This window comes from Hippichthys cyanospilos, chromosome 13 (assembly GCF_059441005.1).
Source record: "Hippichthys cyanospilos isolate Australia breed blue-spotted pipefish chromosome 13, RoL_Hcya_1.0, whole genome shotgun sequence".
NCBI lineage: Eukaryota > Metazoa > Chordata > Actinopteri > Syngnathiformes > Syngnathidae > Hippichthys > Hippichthys cyanospilos.
In genome coordinates this window covers 15194736-15213946 of record NC_142381.1, presented here as the reverse complement: position 1 = coordinate 15213946, position 19211 = coordinate 15194736, and the positions used below count along the sequence as shown (strand labels likewise).

Here is a 19211-nt window from a genome sequence, read left to right as displayed (position 1 = left end):
TAAATAGTAAAAAGTAGAAACATTCTTTATGTTGGCATTCAAAGAGTGGAAAACTGAAGTGAAGAAAACCTCGATGCTGCTCTGCAACCAACTTTCAAACATCATTTTTTATGATCCGCATCCCCACACAAAAAAAGTTGCATGATTTGTTTTTGTATCACTGTACTTTCTATTTTAAAGAAAAAAAATGAACGCAAAGAAAACATCCCGTCCTTGGCTGAGGTAACTATACCGTACGTCCTTGCGCTTGTGCCAAAAGTGTTTTGGGGGAATTTCTAATTGCTCAGCATTCCTAATGTCAACAGGCATTTGTCGAGAGTTACCGCAGGCATTTCGAAGATGCAAATAAATGCAAGATGAATCCCGCTCAGAGCCCATATCGTAAGGTCAGCTGTTATTTCTCCACAAGGTAATAAATCTCTCCAATATCCAGAAAGCTTTATCTGTGCAGGTTCAAAATGTCTTCTATTAATTTTTGGAAAGCGAACTAAAACTTTTGTACCGTACGAATTGTTCTATACAATATGAATTCCAGACCACACAAAGTAATAGATCACTTGCACACAGTTGAGATGAGTTTAGTACTATATGGAAGAAAATTGCAAGCAAGGTCACCCCCTGCTGTGTCATTACTTTGTGTTCCCTGCAGGGAAGTGAATCCCTTAAATGTGATTGTGTAAACACATAGACATGTCATAACAAGGGCTTCTGAAGATAGATACAGAGCGAAGACACACTGTGCCCAGCCTTTCAGGTATGCCATTTATTAAGCCATTTCTGCCACTGACTGAAACATGGGCGTGATCGATGTTTAATTTCCAGCCCCCGAAGTGCGCTATGAAGAAAATCGATGCGCTCCTCTTTTTCCGCGATTTGAAATCCTTTGTCCTATTAGTCTAGCTGCGTGACTCCAAGTCGCGCTTCCCCAACGAATCCCAGTATACCCCCGATTGTCTTGCTCAATTTTATGGCGCTGTTATCTTCGGCGATAGCGAATAAACCACAGGCACAAAGAAACTAATATCGGGCGTGTGCGGAGTAACAGGCAGTCGTGAGATCATTGCGCGTGTTTTTTCCTCCGGATCCCTCACGGCAAGCCACCTCTGTGACCTTAAAGCACAATGTTGAGATTGAATGGTTGTAATTAAAATGTTCCCCAGCTCTCACCCCCCCAGGCTCCGTAGCTTCAGAGCAAGATAAACACACTAAATCACGTTGATAGTTTAACAAAACGTTATGCTGGGAGTTACCAAATCTCATCCCAAATATAAAACCAATAATGTCATAAAGTTGAGAAAACACTCAAGTGTCCAATAGAATATTGCATCGCGCACATCAGCATTTAGACAAGCCATCCGTGCAGAAAAGCGATAACAAACAATAGAGGCGGTCGTGCGGGGCTCCGTGGTGGTCCCTGCTGTGTCATTTCCAAAAAGTTTATCATGCAACAGGCTCCTAAGAGACAACTTAAAGAGTCAAGGACCCGTCCTTGAGGTGCCAACGCTCCATCCGGCTCATCTCCGGGCCAGGAAACACATTAGGGATCCGCAGCCGCAGGCAAAGGAAGGATGTGGCTCATGCTCGCAAGTGGCTTATGCTGCGGTGCATGCCGGTGGGTCAGTCCAGCGTCGTGCAGCATGCCAGCCTCCTCCGAGCACGTTTATAGACATCCAACATTTTTCTTCGCTCGGATTGTGGCAGCAAACATCTCTCATCTGACAACTGCGGCACCTTTGGCAAGAGGCTGCGGTGAAGGATTACATTAACCGAGCTCAACGCAACCTGGTACTGATAATCATATGCTACGTATCATATGATTGCGATTCCTCAAATATAAGATGCACCTTTTTCGCCAAAAATGAAGGCCAAAAGTATGTGTTATAATTATATATATATATATATATATATATATATATATATATATATATATATATATATATATATATATATATATATATAATTTTTTTATATATTTTTTTTTCCCCATTGGCGGTATTCTTACCATAATAATTACCATAACAGGATGAGCTAGAGGGCGGAAGTCAGCCATGTTGGCTGAGGTTGCTACGGCATTTTTTTCAATAAAAGAAGCAAGCAAACTAAACCACCGTTCAAGTCTATCCTTTTTCACACACAGGATAATTACTAAAACAGAGAAGATCATGTAAACTGGGGGGGGGTCAAATTCGGTCCTCAAGAGCCACAATCCAGCCTGTTTTCATTGTGTCTCTTCAACTAACACACCTGATATAAATGATTAGCTTATCAGCATGCTTTGCAGAATCCTGATAACGTTGCTGATTTGAGGCAGGTGTGTTGGTTGAAGAGATACATTGAAAACAAGCTGGATTGTGGCTCTTGAAGACTGAACTTGGCCACCCCTGATGTAAACTGTAAAAGTTATAATGTCTCCAACTGATTCAATAAGAGTGGCTAGGTATGGAGCTGTGTGCACCGGTTAGAGAAAACTAGAAGGTGTCCCATTGGACTCCTTTCTTAATTGTGATATTTTGACATATACATAATCATAAACTTGGCGGAACACGGACGCAGCTTTGGATATTTATGGCAAAATTAACTCAAGCTGCTTCGCGGGGAAAACTGCTTTGAGCGCATTCAACGTTGCACTGGTGCAGCTTTCAGTGACTGATCACAATGTGGGAAGTATGAAACACACGTAACCCCCAACAAATATATAACTTACAGATACCAACACAAGGATATATGACATTTATTCTGTTTTACAGTAGTTTTTGCATTGTCGCCAAACCTTTTGGGCGTCCTCCACATGGTAACATAGAAAATACCAGAATTTGACCCTAAAATTAAGGCTCCTATATATGGAGGGTTACAGTATTATGTCTTTTTTTTTTCAATCTTCCTAAGCATACAAAACTATAACAGTTCTTTTCTCTTTACAGTTCTTTGTCTTCGCACAGGCAATACACTGCACTTCACAATATGTATGCCAGTGTTGGAAAAACACAAAAATACATCGCTCTTTGAAGTGAGTTTGATTGTACTTTTTTTTCTTTTTACATTATTCCACTAAGCTGGTCATGGTTACATGCATCCAACCTTCAGAAACCACATCTAACAAAAGGTGTCCTTCCTGCCTTCAAAAGGCCACCTGACTCTGCAGATTCTCATATCAACTAAAAGGGGAAATGAAAAAATAAATCTCTATAGTATTGCATTCTGTGCTAGCGGCTCACAAATGTTAGTAAGAGGTTGTGAAGCACTTCAAAAGGTACAGGAAATTTTAACATGATTTCTGCAGATCAGTAAATCTAATACCTAACGGGAGCAGTATATTTTTATTTTCAAATAAGGCAAAGATTAATTGGAAAATGAAGGAACTATTTAGTAAATTTTGTTTTGTGACGTGTTTTGCAAAACTTTGTTAAGACTTATGGATGTGCAATTGTCCTCTGTGATACAATTTTCCAGCAGACCTGCTAGAAAAAAAAAAAAAAACAGGAGAGATTACAAAATTGATCTTCAGGAGTTTCTGAATAAACAACATTGAGAAATACCACTATAATTTCAGTTCCAAAGTTTATAAATACGACACAGCTAGCACAGAAGTTACTGTATTTTTAGATTTTTTTTTTTTCACCATCCAAATGCCACTAGTTCCTAATATAGTATTTTAATTAACATTGTGTTTGTGGAATATGAATTAAGTGACAAAATCCACCCAAAGTTAACATGCTGAGTCTGCATTTAGTTGCTGTGCTGCATGCAAACGGAATAAACTGCCAACAGAAGTGAGGTCACTTATCAATGGGAATGCTTATAAATCCAGGTTAAAAATGTTGCTTGTTTCTCATACCTGTGATGAATGTGTTGTGAATATTTTTACTTTTTTAGTATTTATACGTTCTATTTCTTTAATCGTTTTGGTAATCTACCATAGCTTTGCTTCTGAGTGCCAGGAGCTGCCGTGTTAGTGAACGCTTTTAGGTGACGGGATCTGGGAAGAAAAATGATTCTGACCCATTCCACTGGCCCACACCAGGGAATAATCACTCAAGGTAATCTTTTTTAGACGTACTGTCATCGGGTTTTAGCTGACTCCAGCACGCTCAGTTAAAATTCATCTCAATCTTCTCAGCCCCCTGCTGCATTCTAGAGGTACGAAATGTGGTTTCTGGTCACACTTATTTAAATAATAATTGCAGAGTACAACATGCAGGCACCTTTGGTGGTGTAAATATTTGAATTACCTCTTAGCTGTGCATAAAAAAAACCAAACACTCAATTTAGCATTTCAAATTCAGCGTAGCTGGTCAATCCAGTGGTGATTTATTACATTCGGTTCGGTCCTGTTTATTCATTATCAGATTTGCACCTTCACTTTTAATCTGCATCATTGTAGCATGCGGAGAAAACACAACATTGATATGTGAGCAATTGTGTTTGCCCAGATCGCAATAATATGTAGAAATAGAGCTGCACACAGGTCAAACATTCAGAAATGTCTCCGGATCAGTTCCTGCGGGGAACATTTGGCTCCTTGTTGCACAATTTTGTATTTCACAATGTTATGTGGTATGTGGTTGACAGCGGGTTATCTTAGTGGTGTGATCTAATTGGACAGGCCTTGTGCCTCAGGATACTTATTACTGGACTTTAAACACCGTGATCACGGAGAGCGATGTAGCAGAATAGGCATGAGTATTTACAAAGATGTTAATCCAGCCAAAGAGGCAATCTTGGTCATAATTTAACAAGACAAGAGTGATGAATGGTGAAAATAGAGCAATGCTTTTTCTTACTTTGAAGAATGCTGTCAGGACAGACGTTCACCATGTTTTGTTTTGCAAAACTCCACTCCACGCGCTGACTGTAAATACGGTTATTATCTATGAAAATGGTATAAGTATACCTCAACCTGTATCCTTTTTAACATTAACTAAAGAAAACAGCATTATAAATCAACGTTCAACAACTGTTAATTATTTTTTGCAGCGTTTATACGGATATAGTTTAGTCTAAAACTGAAAAAAAATTACCAAGTGCATCAAAGTGTCCGAAACTAAAACAAAAATGATTCTTATTTTATTGCAATTATACCTGCTCATGACAAAAATAAAGCCTTTTCCCTGGGGTCATCCGCACCCCCCCCCCCCCCCCCCCCCCAGCATCACCTCACGTCCCCCCAGGGGGGCCCGCCCCACTATTTGAGAAGCACTGACATAAAGTAATGGAAAATGAACGTCTAAAATTTTTCTCACAGCAAAGAGAAGAGTTTTAAAAACTATGTCAGATTTGAACGATTAAATAAAATAGCCAGGTATATAAAATGAGGTTTCCAAAGCACTTTCGCACACTTACGTCCGACGATAAGATTTTACGGCCTTACCATTCTCATTCCTGAACAGAAGCAGTGTATTTTTAGGGTACAGAACACAGATTTATTTATTATTTATATGTATTTTAGGGACAGTAAATAATGAGAATATGCTGAGATAAAAGTGTATTCAAGGAAGGTGATATTAGCAAGTGCCAACGTAAGACGAGTATTCATATATACTGTGGTATGGGCTCGCTAGTCAGCCAACTGCATGTCATACTGTAATTGAGCTGAACAACAATGCAGCAGTTGTTCTCAGTTTTAGCAAGTTTTCAGCAATTATCTTCAAAATTGAATAATGCATTTAGAAACACTGTTAACCTCTGAAATAATTATCCATGGTTTTTAAGGGTTACAAAATTGAGCCGGATACGAATGAGAATGTACAACAGTGAAAACACACAATACACCTACACAAACTAATGATACACTAGCAATGATAATAAAAGTTTGTGATGAGCGCTTGGAAGAAAATTATACCAGTGAAAATGTTCCACTCCAGTTTTTTGGTGGCAGTAATGGAGATTATGATTGAATTTTTTTTAACACCCATCTGCAGACTTACCTATTGATTGGTGTCTGATTATTGTCGACTTTTGGATTTCAAATTGTCGCAAGAGTCACTGCGGCGGATGCAGCAGGAGGACTGTCCAAGAATAATCAATAAAACATCCCTTTAGGAACCGGTCCCAAACATCAACCATTACTAGGCCTTGCATCATTAAAATATGGGTCGCCTTTTAGATAGAAGATCTTGTTGTGGTTTCCCTCTGGATGAAGGGAAAGTTGAGCACAAGGCGACAGACAACTAGAGTGGTTGACATTTAGATCTGATACCCTGGGGTGCACTTTTGCAATGGCCATTAAGCATGACTGTTGGTCTACCGCTGCCATTTATCCAGGCCTGCATTGGAGGCTTTCATGCCCTGAGAAAAAAAATAAGCTGAAGGCTAGCTGTGTTAAGCTAAATACTACATCCTCAACAGTAAAAGGGACGCAAACAAATGCCGAACATCACAGATTTTTCTGACTTGCATTTCGGAGGCCCACTTTCATTCCTGCTGCAGACAAAATAAAATCACAAAAAAAACGCCGGTCTTCTTACTGACTACCTGTCGAGGTGCCTTTGAGCAAGCCAATGACAGAGTCGCGGGTGAACTAAAATCTATCTCAGGATGAAGAATCGTGACACTCCAAAACACTCAATGGCCAAGAGGTTAGACTCCAAAGAAAATAGGCACACTCTGCCAAGGTTTGTCTCCTGTTTGCGATGGGTTTTTCAAGGCAAAAAAATCATCATGACGCCAAACAAGAGTAGTTGATGAAATGGGTCACTTTGCTTTCCTAGCAATCTCGGTATAGCCTTGAGTAATGCTACATTTAAGTGTTCCATTGTCAACGTGATACAAGTGAAAATGTAGTTCCATTGGTAGGTCTGAGTGTTGCTCTTTCTCATACTACCCATCCTTTCATTTTCTGTATCAATAAGGTCGGGGTGAGCTTGAGAATTCCAGCTTACTTTGGGCTAGAAGCAGGAGAATTATGTATATCAATGGATAGAAAACAATTGGTCAGAGGGTATCCATTTTATGTTGCCACTGTTACAACAACTCCTGTTATTATTGTTGCTGAACACAGTTATCAGTGCTTATTTTTATGCTAATGTCACTGTATGGACTGAGAGCTTCTCTAAGAACAGTTTGCAGCGACCATTCAGTGTATATTGTGCCAGTATTACAGTATGAATTTTGGCTGACAGAGGTTAGGTTTGCAGTTTGTAGAAAATTTTGCCCTGATGTGCTATGCTTTCGTTTTAGTGTTGATGGTTCTTGCAACATGAGGCATATTCCACGGAATTACTTAAAAAGAGAAAATTGATGCTCATATTCTTACCAAAGAATTGTACAAAGCGATTTTCCTCGACTTATTGGTATAACTCAGGCGTCGGATGCCTTTAACATTCAAAGACTCATTTTGACCAAGTTTCCATGGATAAGACAATATTGGGAGCTGCAAACAATTTATTACATCTGATATATACATACACAAAGTGGACCCGGCGTCCTTGGCTTACGTATTTTTCACGTTACATAGTGGAATACAAAGTTTTTTCGTCCCCTCCGTACGGCATTTTCCCCGCTTTGCGGCATCAGCAACTCTCATGACTTTTGGGGTTGGGTGTGTTTATGCTGTTTTGCCTCCCTCTTCAGGTATTTTGAGATAATTGCTCTTATTTTCTGTCTGCGTCAAACTGCCTGAGACTGCACGCAGGGCTTATTATCATCAATCTGCGCATTCTGAGTTTCTCCAGGATTAGAGCCGCTTGATAACAGCAAAGTTTTCAAGGTTTCCATTCATTCGTTGTGTTTAAAATGGCATCGCTTGTGAGTTACGTTTTGCTTTCTTTGTGTGCCATGTATGTTTGCTGGTAGATTTTATGTTCATAAATTTGTCAACAGTAAACCACATACAATTACTCCAACTTCTTCGTATCTTTGAGAAACTATCAATCATAGTCTTACGATAATTATTGTTTTGGGCCGAGTAGGAGGGTGGAAGTGAATGAAATCAGTTGGGTGTTATCAGCCAGAGGAGTTGCTTACAGCAGCTTCTCTTAGCCAACGTCATACCACATTTTTGTCATTAAAAGAAGCAAGCAGAAGGAACCAACGTCCGAATCCATCTGTGTTCACAATCCAGGTCATTAAAATGAGATTTATTTTGTGTTAAGAATCCTCCAAGCGCATTCGTTATTAATGATCAGTTATATCTTACTTTGAAATTGTGTGCTTTTCATCTGGAAGGCTGCACTATATTTTCGTGTCCTGTTTTTACCTTCCTGATACTGATTGGCTGTATCATGTCTCGGTACCAAACAGGCCCTACAGATGTCACCCTACTACCCACTCACACAAACTTCATTGAATGCAATTCAAATGTGTCGCTTGTTACGCCGTCCACATAATTCATCTGAACCGAGCATTTTTTATTTTACCAAACCACAGTGAGCCGCAACGTAAGGATGAAAACGCCACATGTGTCTCCAAAGCCGCAGGTTGCAGACCACTGGTATAACCGTCTGCCCCAACCTGGCATTTTCACCATCGAAGCAGTCATGTAAAAATTATGCAGAGAAATTCATTTGTTCAAGTAAGGCAAGCTTCAACGCTCGCATTGGCCAATAAGCCGCATTGTTATTCCATCCACATATACTGCAGGTTTGTAGGGATACACCCTGGACTCATTGTCTTCAAACATCCTTTAATACTTTCAAACCTCTGGGAAATTTTTGAGTTTTCACTTCACCAACAATTCCATTTTTGCAATGTGCAAGGAAGCTAGAGAACTTTAAAGTCTGGAACCCAAAACTTCAGAAGAGTGAGCATGGTGTGAGTAAGAGACGGTATACAAATAGTTTGTTTTATTTCATTATTGAGAATGTTATTAAGAATTGTCCTTAATGCCTTGATAATATGAACGATCAACATTCAAGGGGAGTCCAACTTGTTTTGAATAATTGATTATGTCTTTCTATTTTAGTCTGTTAAAGTGCTAGTAATCCGCACAAACCAAATTGTCTATAATAAAAGCTGAGGTCTCACCCCGGTGCAGGTCAACATAGCAGAAATGTCCGCGACATCCTGCTGTTGCGTGGCCGCGACCCGTGAAGTGGCTCCGAGCCATCCCCGCTGTCATTGTTTATTTGCCCTTTCACACGGCGGGAGGAAACAGGACGCGAGTGCCCCGCTGTGTTTGTGCAGATAACCGCAAAGAGTGCACTTACGCTTGTAGTTTGAGTGTCAAGAAATGATATTCCAAAGTTCCTATCCAGGTGCCTGCTGGCCCTACAACCGGCACCGCCGTCCATTCATGGATTTAAGCTTTGATGGTGCTTAATTGATTAGTTCCATTGCAGGGTCGCAGCTGCAGCAATTAAATCACTTTACTGGAGGTTTACCTTTACCTACAACCAAAAACTTAGCTTTTTGTAATAAATTGTAACATTAAAAGAAAAATCATTATATTTCACATATATGAGTAACCATATTTTATATACAATAGTCAAAATAGGGGGGACAAGTTCTTCTGGGGGTACGTAAAGGCACTTCAAAATAAAATAGGATTTTAACAGGATTTCTGCAGGTGTCAGCAAATCCAATGCAATTCTTTTTAATACTATGACAGGAACAGTACAGTTTTTTGTTTGTCTTTGTTTTGTTCTTTATACAATATTCAAATCAGCTATGTTAGTGTTTCTCAAATCGGGGCATGAATACCCCTAGGGCTTTGTAAAGGTTCTTCAGGGGGTACACAAGTTTTTAACAGGATTTCGGCAGGTAGCAGCAAGTCTAATACAATACTTTTTAATCCTATGGCAGAAACAGTACAGTTTTCTTTTCAAATTAAGAGTAATTAAGAGCAAACATATGACTTGTGTAAAGTTTGGTATGAATGCACATTGTCATTAGCGATGCAATTTTTTATTTATTTTTTTTTGGGGGGGGGGGTCCAATATAATCTATTTTATGGAGTTGTTAAATAACATAGGACTTTAGTTACCTCTGTGGCACAGCCTTCTGTTTTATGTCTTTGTTTTTCCATCTAAAAACGCTTTTCTCTCGTTCGGGGACTTGAAAAAATATTTCACAGGGGGTCTATTATTGTAAAAACGGTTGAGAACCATGAAAGGTTGTATAATGATATATATGTAATTATATAAATCCCAAAATAACACAGTGTATAATTAATGTACAAGACCCGTAGGTCCTCACCGACTGACTAAACAAACATTAGGCCAAATCAACCTTAAAATAGGTCAACTCGTAACAACGGCACAAATCAGGAAAACTTTAATTAAATGTATGAATAAACGCTTAAAGAAATACAAAGACTCATTTGAGTGCACTTGCGGAGGAGGGATTCAAAGATGTAATTATTTCCATCGCAGATACTTTATTGCTGCGTTCAGTTTTCTATAAATACAGTAGCTTCTTTTTTTTCATTTCAAACATGTTTAAAATGAAAAAAACATACAGATACTAAAGGTACTACCACTTGTGGGGAAAAATACAGAACGTACATACCACAAAATAAAGCACCAATTAACATAATATTTATAATGACATTAAATATTATAATGATTATTTATATACAAATGTCCCTTATACATATTGACTTATAGCTTTACCGTTTTTACACTATAAGGTGCACCTTCAATGAATGAGCAATTTTCTATATATAAGACCACTGCTTCATAAGGCGCATAGAATAGAAGCTACAGTGGTGGCTGGGGTTGCATTACGCATCCACGAGATGGAGCTGCGCTAAAGGGAATGTCAAAACACTCAGATAAGACGGTCAAGCTTTATTTTTAGAATATGAATATGAATAAGTGTTCTCACATTCGTTCACTTCCAAAATGAATAAACAGCTGTTTTAGTTTAGTACAAACTCAAGAATGGGTAAATACTACTTTAAAACACTGTTTAGATCAATGCCAAGACAAATCAAGAGTTATATATTCATAGAATATAATTATGGTTCAATTATTTATTAATGTGAATTTTCTTAAAATAAAATTGCAACCAAAAATCTTAAAATATATTTGTTTTGTTTCTATTCTGAAATCACACTTTCTTTAACAAAAAATGTTGTTTTTTGTGCCCTGTCCCCACATAAATTGTTGCAAAATCGGAGCATATATTACAGTGGCCCTGAAGTGCAATGAAAAAACAAATAATGAAGCTAATAAAAAAAAAAACCTTATTACAAAAGACGAAAAAAAAAAAAAAACGAAGAAAACAGTAATATATACTGTATAGCATATCAACATTTTAAACAGAATGTTATAAAAATGTTATTGTAATAAACACATTTATAACTGAAATGCAAAGGTAAAAATTGAAGAATTTACTTGGTGAAAAAGTTATTTTATTTTTTCACCGCCCCAAAAATGAAAACTCGCAGTTTAAGGTGCACTGAATTAAAAGACACACTGTCAACTTTTGAGACAATTGAAGGCTTTTAGTTGTGTCTGATAGTGTGGAAAATACCCTACATAAATTCTCCAAAAAAATGTGCTTTGATTCATAACAATACCGACATTACAATAATAAGACAATATTGATGATGTGAATAAAAACATAGCCCGTTTTACTTTGACTCAAGAGCTCGCGCTGCCTTTTTTCTATACTTATCAAAAATAAAGTATTTCTTTTTGAACATTTTTGTGGCCCACTATTTTGCCTTTTCCAAAGTTTCACTACTCGGCAGTAAATTCTTTGTCGCTTTATACTTATAACTTCGCAAGATCAACCAATTTTTAAAATTGTACCTTGTAGAAACAGTGCATTTGTGTGGTGAAGGTGTCCAACATTTTTACACAAAAACCTGCGGTAGAAATGATAACTGCCCTTGACTGATAAAAGAAGGAGTAGCTTTGTATTGATTGCAGTGTGATTATTTAGGGCGGGCAACAGGTGAGTAGTGGAGGGGAATGATGGGCCAAACCCCCGGGCTGCTGCCATCGATCTCGGGGCTGGCTGAACAAAAGGAATGATTTGCCTGCTGGCCCTTTTGTGAAAAAGTGAGCAGCCCATGTCATCAGCATTGAAAAACACATTTTGAAAAAAAACTCTGATTTTCTTAGGTGAGGAGCTGAGCTGCAGTCTTTTTAGGGCTGTTGAACACGTCGATAACATTTTTTTTCTTCATTATATAAATCAATTAATTTTTGTTTTTTGGATTGAGTTAGCCTTGAATTTTCGGAGCGGGTTTATTAGTTAGCGGAACAGATGGGAAAGCGATCAAATTCATTTGTCATTTTTACCCTTGTGCAGTATTTTGATCATTTTGATCATTTTCTTCCAGATCACTCGCAGTTTTTTAGTCAAGGGATGGCACACGCCTGCTATTGTGATGACTACGTGAACTTTGACATGTTGTCACCATCTGGGTGAAATTTCAGCACCCTGGGTGTCTTATTTCAGCAATTTCCCTTTGTAGAGATCATCGGCAAAAAGGTTAAAAAACTGAAAAATCATGAAATCTGAAGGTGCTGAAGGTGTAGTTTACGAGACATGTTTACAGTAGTTACTTAGTAAGACAACTGTTGACTCATTCACTGCCAATGACGGCTGCAGACGTCAAAGCTCCATTTTTATTAGGCTGGCAGTGAATTAGTTATTCTACTTGCCAATATATGCCGCTGGAGAAATTCAATGACCGAAAATGAATTTACTGTGGTAAATGTCTGACTTAACCTGCCATTTAGCAGCAGAACATTTAACTCATTGACTGCCAATGACGACGATAGACATCAAAGATTCTGTTTTTTTACTGGGCTGACAACAAATGCGTTTAGATTTTTTACACATGCAATGAACGTCAAATTTGACTAAAATCATTTTAAAATCAGTAAACAATGTTGTTTTATGTAAATTTGGCAAATGATTATTTATTTTCATGAATTAAAAACTCTTTAAATAAATGTTTGTTGGATTGATTACTTCAGTTAAAATCGATTGAAACTGTAACCATCCACAATGGCAAAGGGCAGAGAAGGGTATATTGCCCAGTCCTAATTTTTGGTTGTTTTTATCATTTTGCAAAATGTAAAAAATTCCATTTTTAATCATTTTAGTAGAAATGTTTTTGGAATATCCTAATGTTTATGTGCAAGAATAAAATGTTTGCTATAAGTTCTATGTGAAAAAGTCACCTACCAAATAACTATTTGAATTTTTTCTTGCATAACACCAGATTGTAAAACTGAAAAATAAACAGTATTTAAAACAAAAAAAAATCCAGAAAGCTTAATAATGAACCAAATTGAAAAGCAAAAGGCATATTCTGAATATTGATAGTTACATATACATAAAGTCCCATTTTTCAAGTACAGTACTTTAATTGAAGTTAGACGATGGCATTTCATTTCCCAATATTAGTTTTGACTATCGCATTTGTTTTTATTCACGCTAAAAACCTTGCTGTTTATTTTAATTGCCCATTCCTTCGTCATTGGAGTACTGGGAGGCAGCTGGGATATTTTACACACTGGAGAAAAACGATCAGGTGAAATGACACTGTCACATTTCACCGCCAGTGTTTTGTCTTCAAAGATGACAATGCTCCGCGTTGTCTCCGCATTGAAAGATAATGGCGAGAGACCTTTCAGGTGAAAGAATCCATTAACTTGCAGCACTGATAATTTTTATATAATGGCTTTTGAAATTGAAAACGTCACCAGGCTGTGGAACAATAAATTCATTAGCATCGACCATCTACCCCAGCATTGCAACTTTCTTGACAGCAATTAACTCCTTTTGTGGAAACTATGAAGTTTTTCAGCCTGGATCTAATTTGCGTCTAATGAGGCACAAAAAAAAAAGATCACCCTGATTTGTACTATTTGAATCTCTTTCTTCAAATGATTATTGTGCGCCAAAAGCACCCAAGTCAAACTCTGCGCCGTCCTTCACCTTCAAATGCACGTACAATAAAAATGGATTTGGTCTATTTTCCTGAAGCAAACATGCTGTCGTGGTATGAAATGAGATTGAAATCCAGCAAGCATTACAGCAAGCAAACATGTAATAAAATATAATAAAATCTACACGTCGCAAACTTTTATCCAAGATCTTATTCATATATGTAATATATAATGTAATATGTAATATAGTATGTGTAATACGTCATTTTTACATTTGAATACTATATTTTTTAAACCCTTTTTGAGCAAAGCCTTTGATTCACATTTTTTCAGTTGTATTCATATTTGTTTTATATATTGACACCTTGAACACCCACATTTGCTTTACCGTTGGATGACCGCCGAGTGGTGAGTATAAAAAACTGCAAACAAGCCACACAGGATTATAAATCACAGGGCTCAAATCAAGAGAAAAAAAGTGTAGTTGATAATTCAAAAAACAGAAGTGGTCGCTTTGTCAGCAATCACAGACTGTCCATCAATCTGTCCCCGACGGACGCTCGTTTTCCCGATGGACCAACGTTAAAAAAAACAAAACAAAAAAAAAAAAAAACAGCGGATTAAAAATGTCGGAATTGCAATTTTCATCTGTTGTTGTAATCAGATGTCCGTCATATATATATATATATATATATATATATATATATATATATATATATATATATATATATATATATATATATATATATATATATATATATATATATATATATATATATATATATATATAAATATCCTAGCCCTGTCTGCTGGATTCAATTTTTTTTTTTTTTTTTATACAAAGCACTCTGCATCCCACGAGGAAGAGCCATATATATATATATATATATATATATATATATATATATATATATATATATATATATATATATATATATATATATATAAAAGAAGTCAATTGTCGCCCTCTAGTGGTGGTAGAAGGTTGGGCAAAAATACATCGACGAACTGACGGACCAATGATTACAATTTCATCTGGTTTGAAAAAATGACGGACTGACGATGACGAAAAGGGGCGGGGCTCTGACGAATGTCAGGCAGGCAAAAAAATGTAAGTTGCCCACCTCTGCTGAAAAATATGGTAGTTTTACTTCAAAATTAAAAATTTAAATATCCTAGCCCTGTCTGCTGGATTCAATTTTTTTTTTTTTTTTTTATACTAAGCACTCTGCATCCCACGAGGAAGAGCCATATTTCTTTCTGACATTCTTTGAGGCAGGAGCATTCAGCGTTTCTGCCTCTCCGGCAGTTTCCGAGCAGCGGGAGGCCATACTTCAATTGTCAAATCTTGCTAATTGTCTTCCTGATTTGGAAAGCTTACATTCCGGCCCGCTTTTTTCGACGCTTTGAAATGTGCACTTGCCACAGCATTATTGTATGGGAGCTTTCGCGGCGTTAGGATAAGTCGGATAGAAATAGGACAGCTGACTGGATGGAATATTCTCGTCACCAAAAACGACATGTGACAGCGTGTTGTTCCCGAAAAGCAATCACTTGCTTTGCAGGAAGAAAAATTGCCTCTGGGAAAGCACAACTTGGAAAAACATGATTTGAATAGGGAAGAACATTTCAGTCACTCGCCACCCTCCACAGGTATGTCCCTCGGATAAATTGGACACTTTTCAGGAATATTAATGAATATTAATGAGGATTAAACCGAGATTTCTGTCACTTTTAAAAAAGTGTTTCATTCCAGTGTGGAGCTTGATTAAGTTTTCATTATTCACAGAAAAATTTTAGGCATTTTCCTTCAATGAATAATGCATAAATATTCATGGGATGTCATGTCTTTCAATTAAAACTGGTCAGAGTGACACATGCTCATGTTAAGAAATCAGTGAATCCACTTTGCATTTGCAATTCATGGGAAAATGTTCATGTTTGACCCAATGACTTTAAAGTCACGGTGTTAAGATTTTGACCGTTTTTCATTTAAAAGGAATGCATTAAATGATTGCAAAAACTAGCAAATGAATATGTTCTTAATGACCAACAGTGTGTTTTAAATATCATCGCAGGTCTAGTTATCATTAAATTATATTGCATGGAAGGTGGCACTTCATCGGAGGCGGCCATGTTTTTTTTATAGCTACGGGCAATGGTAAATGCAGCACCTGTAGGACCTCCTGCTGTCCGTAATCAAAAACAGTCTAAAACTTTTACACTATATCTTTAAGGGACAATTAGAATCTTCAAACATCACTTACCTTGTTCGGTTAACAAAGGTTTCATGACTGCAAAAGTTTGACCCTGTAGGCGAGAATTTTGATATCAATTTTTTCCATTGGGACTGTTTAAATATTTGGCCAGCATTTTGTGACCGCATAATTGTAAACAATATCTCTGCATTTGGACCAATCAAAATGTTGGAGTTCTGGGCTCAACTCTAGCTCAGTCTTCCTGTCTGGAAGTTGTTATTGTACATTAGGAGATTTTTAGAATATCTATTACCTATTATGTGTATTATTTTTCCATATTGGACATAAAAAGTCATTTTTAAGTTATTACATTGCATTGAAGAACATTCCAGACTTTGCAACTTGGATGCTTCTACTTGAGTACAGAAGACGAATCAGACCTACTTCTTTTCTATCCAAAATTCTTGCAAATATTTGATATTGTTGTAAGTCAACCATCATATTAAAATATCAATTGCATGTTCCGAACTGTTTGCATAGCAGTATGATAATGAGCCCAATAACCCAACCATTGATGTCTTACTCCTCTTCTTTTGACAACAAATTAGTCAAGCTTGAATCAACAGCGCCTCTTCTGGTTACCTCAAAGTAGCGCGCTCCAATTTCCAGTCATTTATAACCTTTCATCACTCAATCACAATCGAGTTCTTTCAAAGATCATCTGACAGATAGCCTTGATCGAGTCAGATTATCTCCTCTTCGAAATCAATAAAACTCTGTCTCGCATGTAAAAACATAATCCCTATAAGACTAAAGACAAATAGAGGTCTTATTTCAAGTAATCCTTTAGAAAACTGTCGCAGAGTGATGCACTTGACTTATTTGAAGCCCCATTTTGTCATTAGTGTCTCACCTCAAGCATGGCTGAAGCTTCCATAGCCTGCTGAAATGACCTCATATTTTCCTCCAGATTTTACAAGTTCAATGCACTCCCCATGACACGGTTCTCTCTCCATCTCCTCTTCGGGCTCCATCTTTAAGTGCTCCAGCGGTGAGGCCTCCTCATCATGCAGGATCTGATGGAGACTTGGTAATTCCCCAGTGATACAGGGCAGCAGATCTCCTCTGAATCACTGGAGTAAAAAAAAGGGGAGCCCGGCAGGGGATCATTGAAGCAGCTCATCACCAAGCAGCTTTCGATGTATTTTTTATTACACAGCGAGAAAATACAAAGACTACGAATACTATGTTGTTATTGCACGAGTGCTTTGCTTAAAGTGCTTTGGCAAAAGTACATGTCGGGGAAGTGTATTTAATTCATTTTTAGGTTCGCAGGTCTGGCTGTCAAACAACTAGAGAATGTTTATTCTGGGTCAGGCATTTCCTGCTCATCATCTTGAGCATACTATAAGCACTTAGCGTCCATTTGTATTGCAAATGATGTCTTTTTATTTCCAACCACTCTTTCGGTGTCTAAATCACTGCTTCTTGTTGCAATTTGCACAGCCCCCCCACCAAAGAAAGGGAAAAACAGTTCGCCCTCCCCCACTCGCTGTGATAACTATAAATTACAACATGATGTATGACAATTGAATAAATGTAACTAAAATGGTGTGCTTTTTAACATTAACAAAAGCAAAAAAAGCAACCTGAATCAACTTTCATCACATCTTTACATTTCAGGGTTAATACATCTTACAGTACATCTTATTCAGAATCTCAAAAAAATAGCTTAACCCCTGTGGGAAATATTTACCCAAGTCGGGCTTTGTGATTTTTTTGACGTGTGATATCAAAGGAGACAGATACAAAAACCACTAGGAGCTTAAAACATTGCCTGGATTGTCAAAATATGATGACTTTCAATATGCCATGCTGCCGTCTCATCTAAATTCTTGCAAATGGGAGGTTGAGAGGTATACCCTGCAAATGTCAAATTTAGCCCATGTCAGGCTCATTTACTGCCATTCACAATTGGAAATAGTCAATTTTGAACATATTGAAAACTGGATGTTCTCACGATTTCCCACGAATTTTGCATTAATTCTCTCAATGGCAACTCACAAATGGGGCGCAATAGAAAATTTGTTGTTGACACTCCAAAACCCCCGGATAGCGCTAGAGGCCAACTTTGACATTTGCAAGCCTTTCAATGACTTCAATGATTGGCTTAGCTTGGAATCCCATTATGCAAAAGTCTGCAAAATTAATAATACTCTAATTACGACATGATAAATATTCCTATTTCGATTTCATGACTATGATTATATACAGTGTAGTTACTTTTGCTATTATATACAGTGTAGTTACTTATGCTATTATCACATGTTTACAATTTTTGTACAAAAAGGTGTATTTCCCCCCCCAAAAAAATATATGCAAGCATGGATAATGCTGACGCCACTTAACAATTTGAGCTGTTGAAAGTAAATATATATTTATACTTGACGATGTTATGACCTTTTCAAAGTCAGCCCAAGTCGAGTGATGATAAGGCCAGGCTAATGAAAAATCCCCAAGGGGTTAAAGTACCACCAAAGTGCCTGAAAAAAAAATGCTAATCCTTTATCAAACTAGAAATATTTTTGGCCAATTGAACCGTTTAAAGCTGAAAAAAAATGACTAAGAAAAGTTATAAAAGTTTCAAACAATTAATTTGTTTTTGAAAAAAATGATGTTGACAGCAATTGGAATAAATTCAGAACTCAGACAAAGACTTTGACAATGAGGGTGCCTCTGCACTACCTGGTGCCATTGGTGTGTAATTACACTACAAAGCCAAAAGCAAAGGCTGTTTCCTTACGCACCCACACTATTTGACAAAGACTAATCTAAATGCATTTCATTTAACTAAACTCACCTTTTTTTGAACATTTATCTACAAATACATGAAACTATTAGGTACAGGGATCTAATGCCATACAAGCTGTAAAACACAGCCGTCGTTTCGCACATCAAAGCACGCCTCACTTACTCCATCTGCAAACATTTTATGTGCAACGGCATACTTTAAACAGCCATTATGTAGGGTCACATGCATTCTTATCTGCTAAGTGTTCTGCAGGAGTGCACCTTTATGTGGTCTCAACCTTGTCTTTGTGTCTGTGAAGCAGACTGATGAAGTCGTCTTTCCTCAGGCGATGGCTCTGCACTGCCTCTTTCAGCCTTTGACGCACTGCACACAAAAAAAATTAAAATGCTACAAAACAGAAAACTCGATCCC

At 37.4% G+C, this 19211-nt stretch overlaps 1 protein-coding gene across 1 annotated transcript in view; it reads right to left on the bottom strand.

Annotated features, from left to right (window-relative positions):
• flt4 (fms related receptor tyrosine kinase 4) overlaps positions 1 to 16999 on the bottom strand; it is an 86101-nt gene extending 69102 nt beyond the window's left edge. Inside the window, exons 1-2 of the mRNA XM_088431399.1 lie at positions 16902 to 16999; positions 16058 to 16100 (exon numbers count right to left, since the gene is read on the bottom strand). Of these exons, the coding sequence (XP_088287525.1) occupies positions 16058 to 16100; positions 16902 to 16946 (88 nt within the window). The 5' untranslated portion in view covers positions 16947 to 16999. The remainder of the gene's footprint in view (positions 1 to 16057; positions 16101 to 16901) is intronic.
• Between the last annotated feature and the right edge of the window lie 2212 nt (positions 17000 to 19211).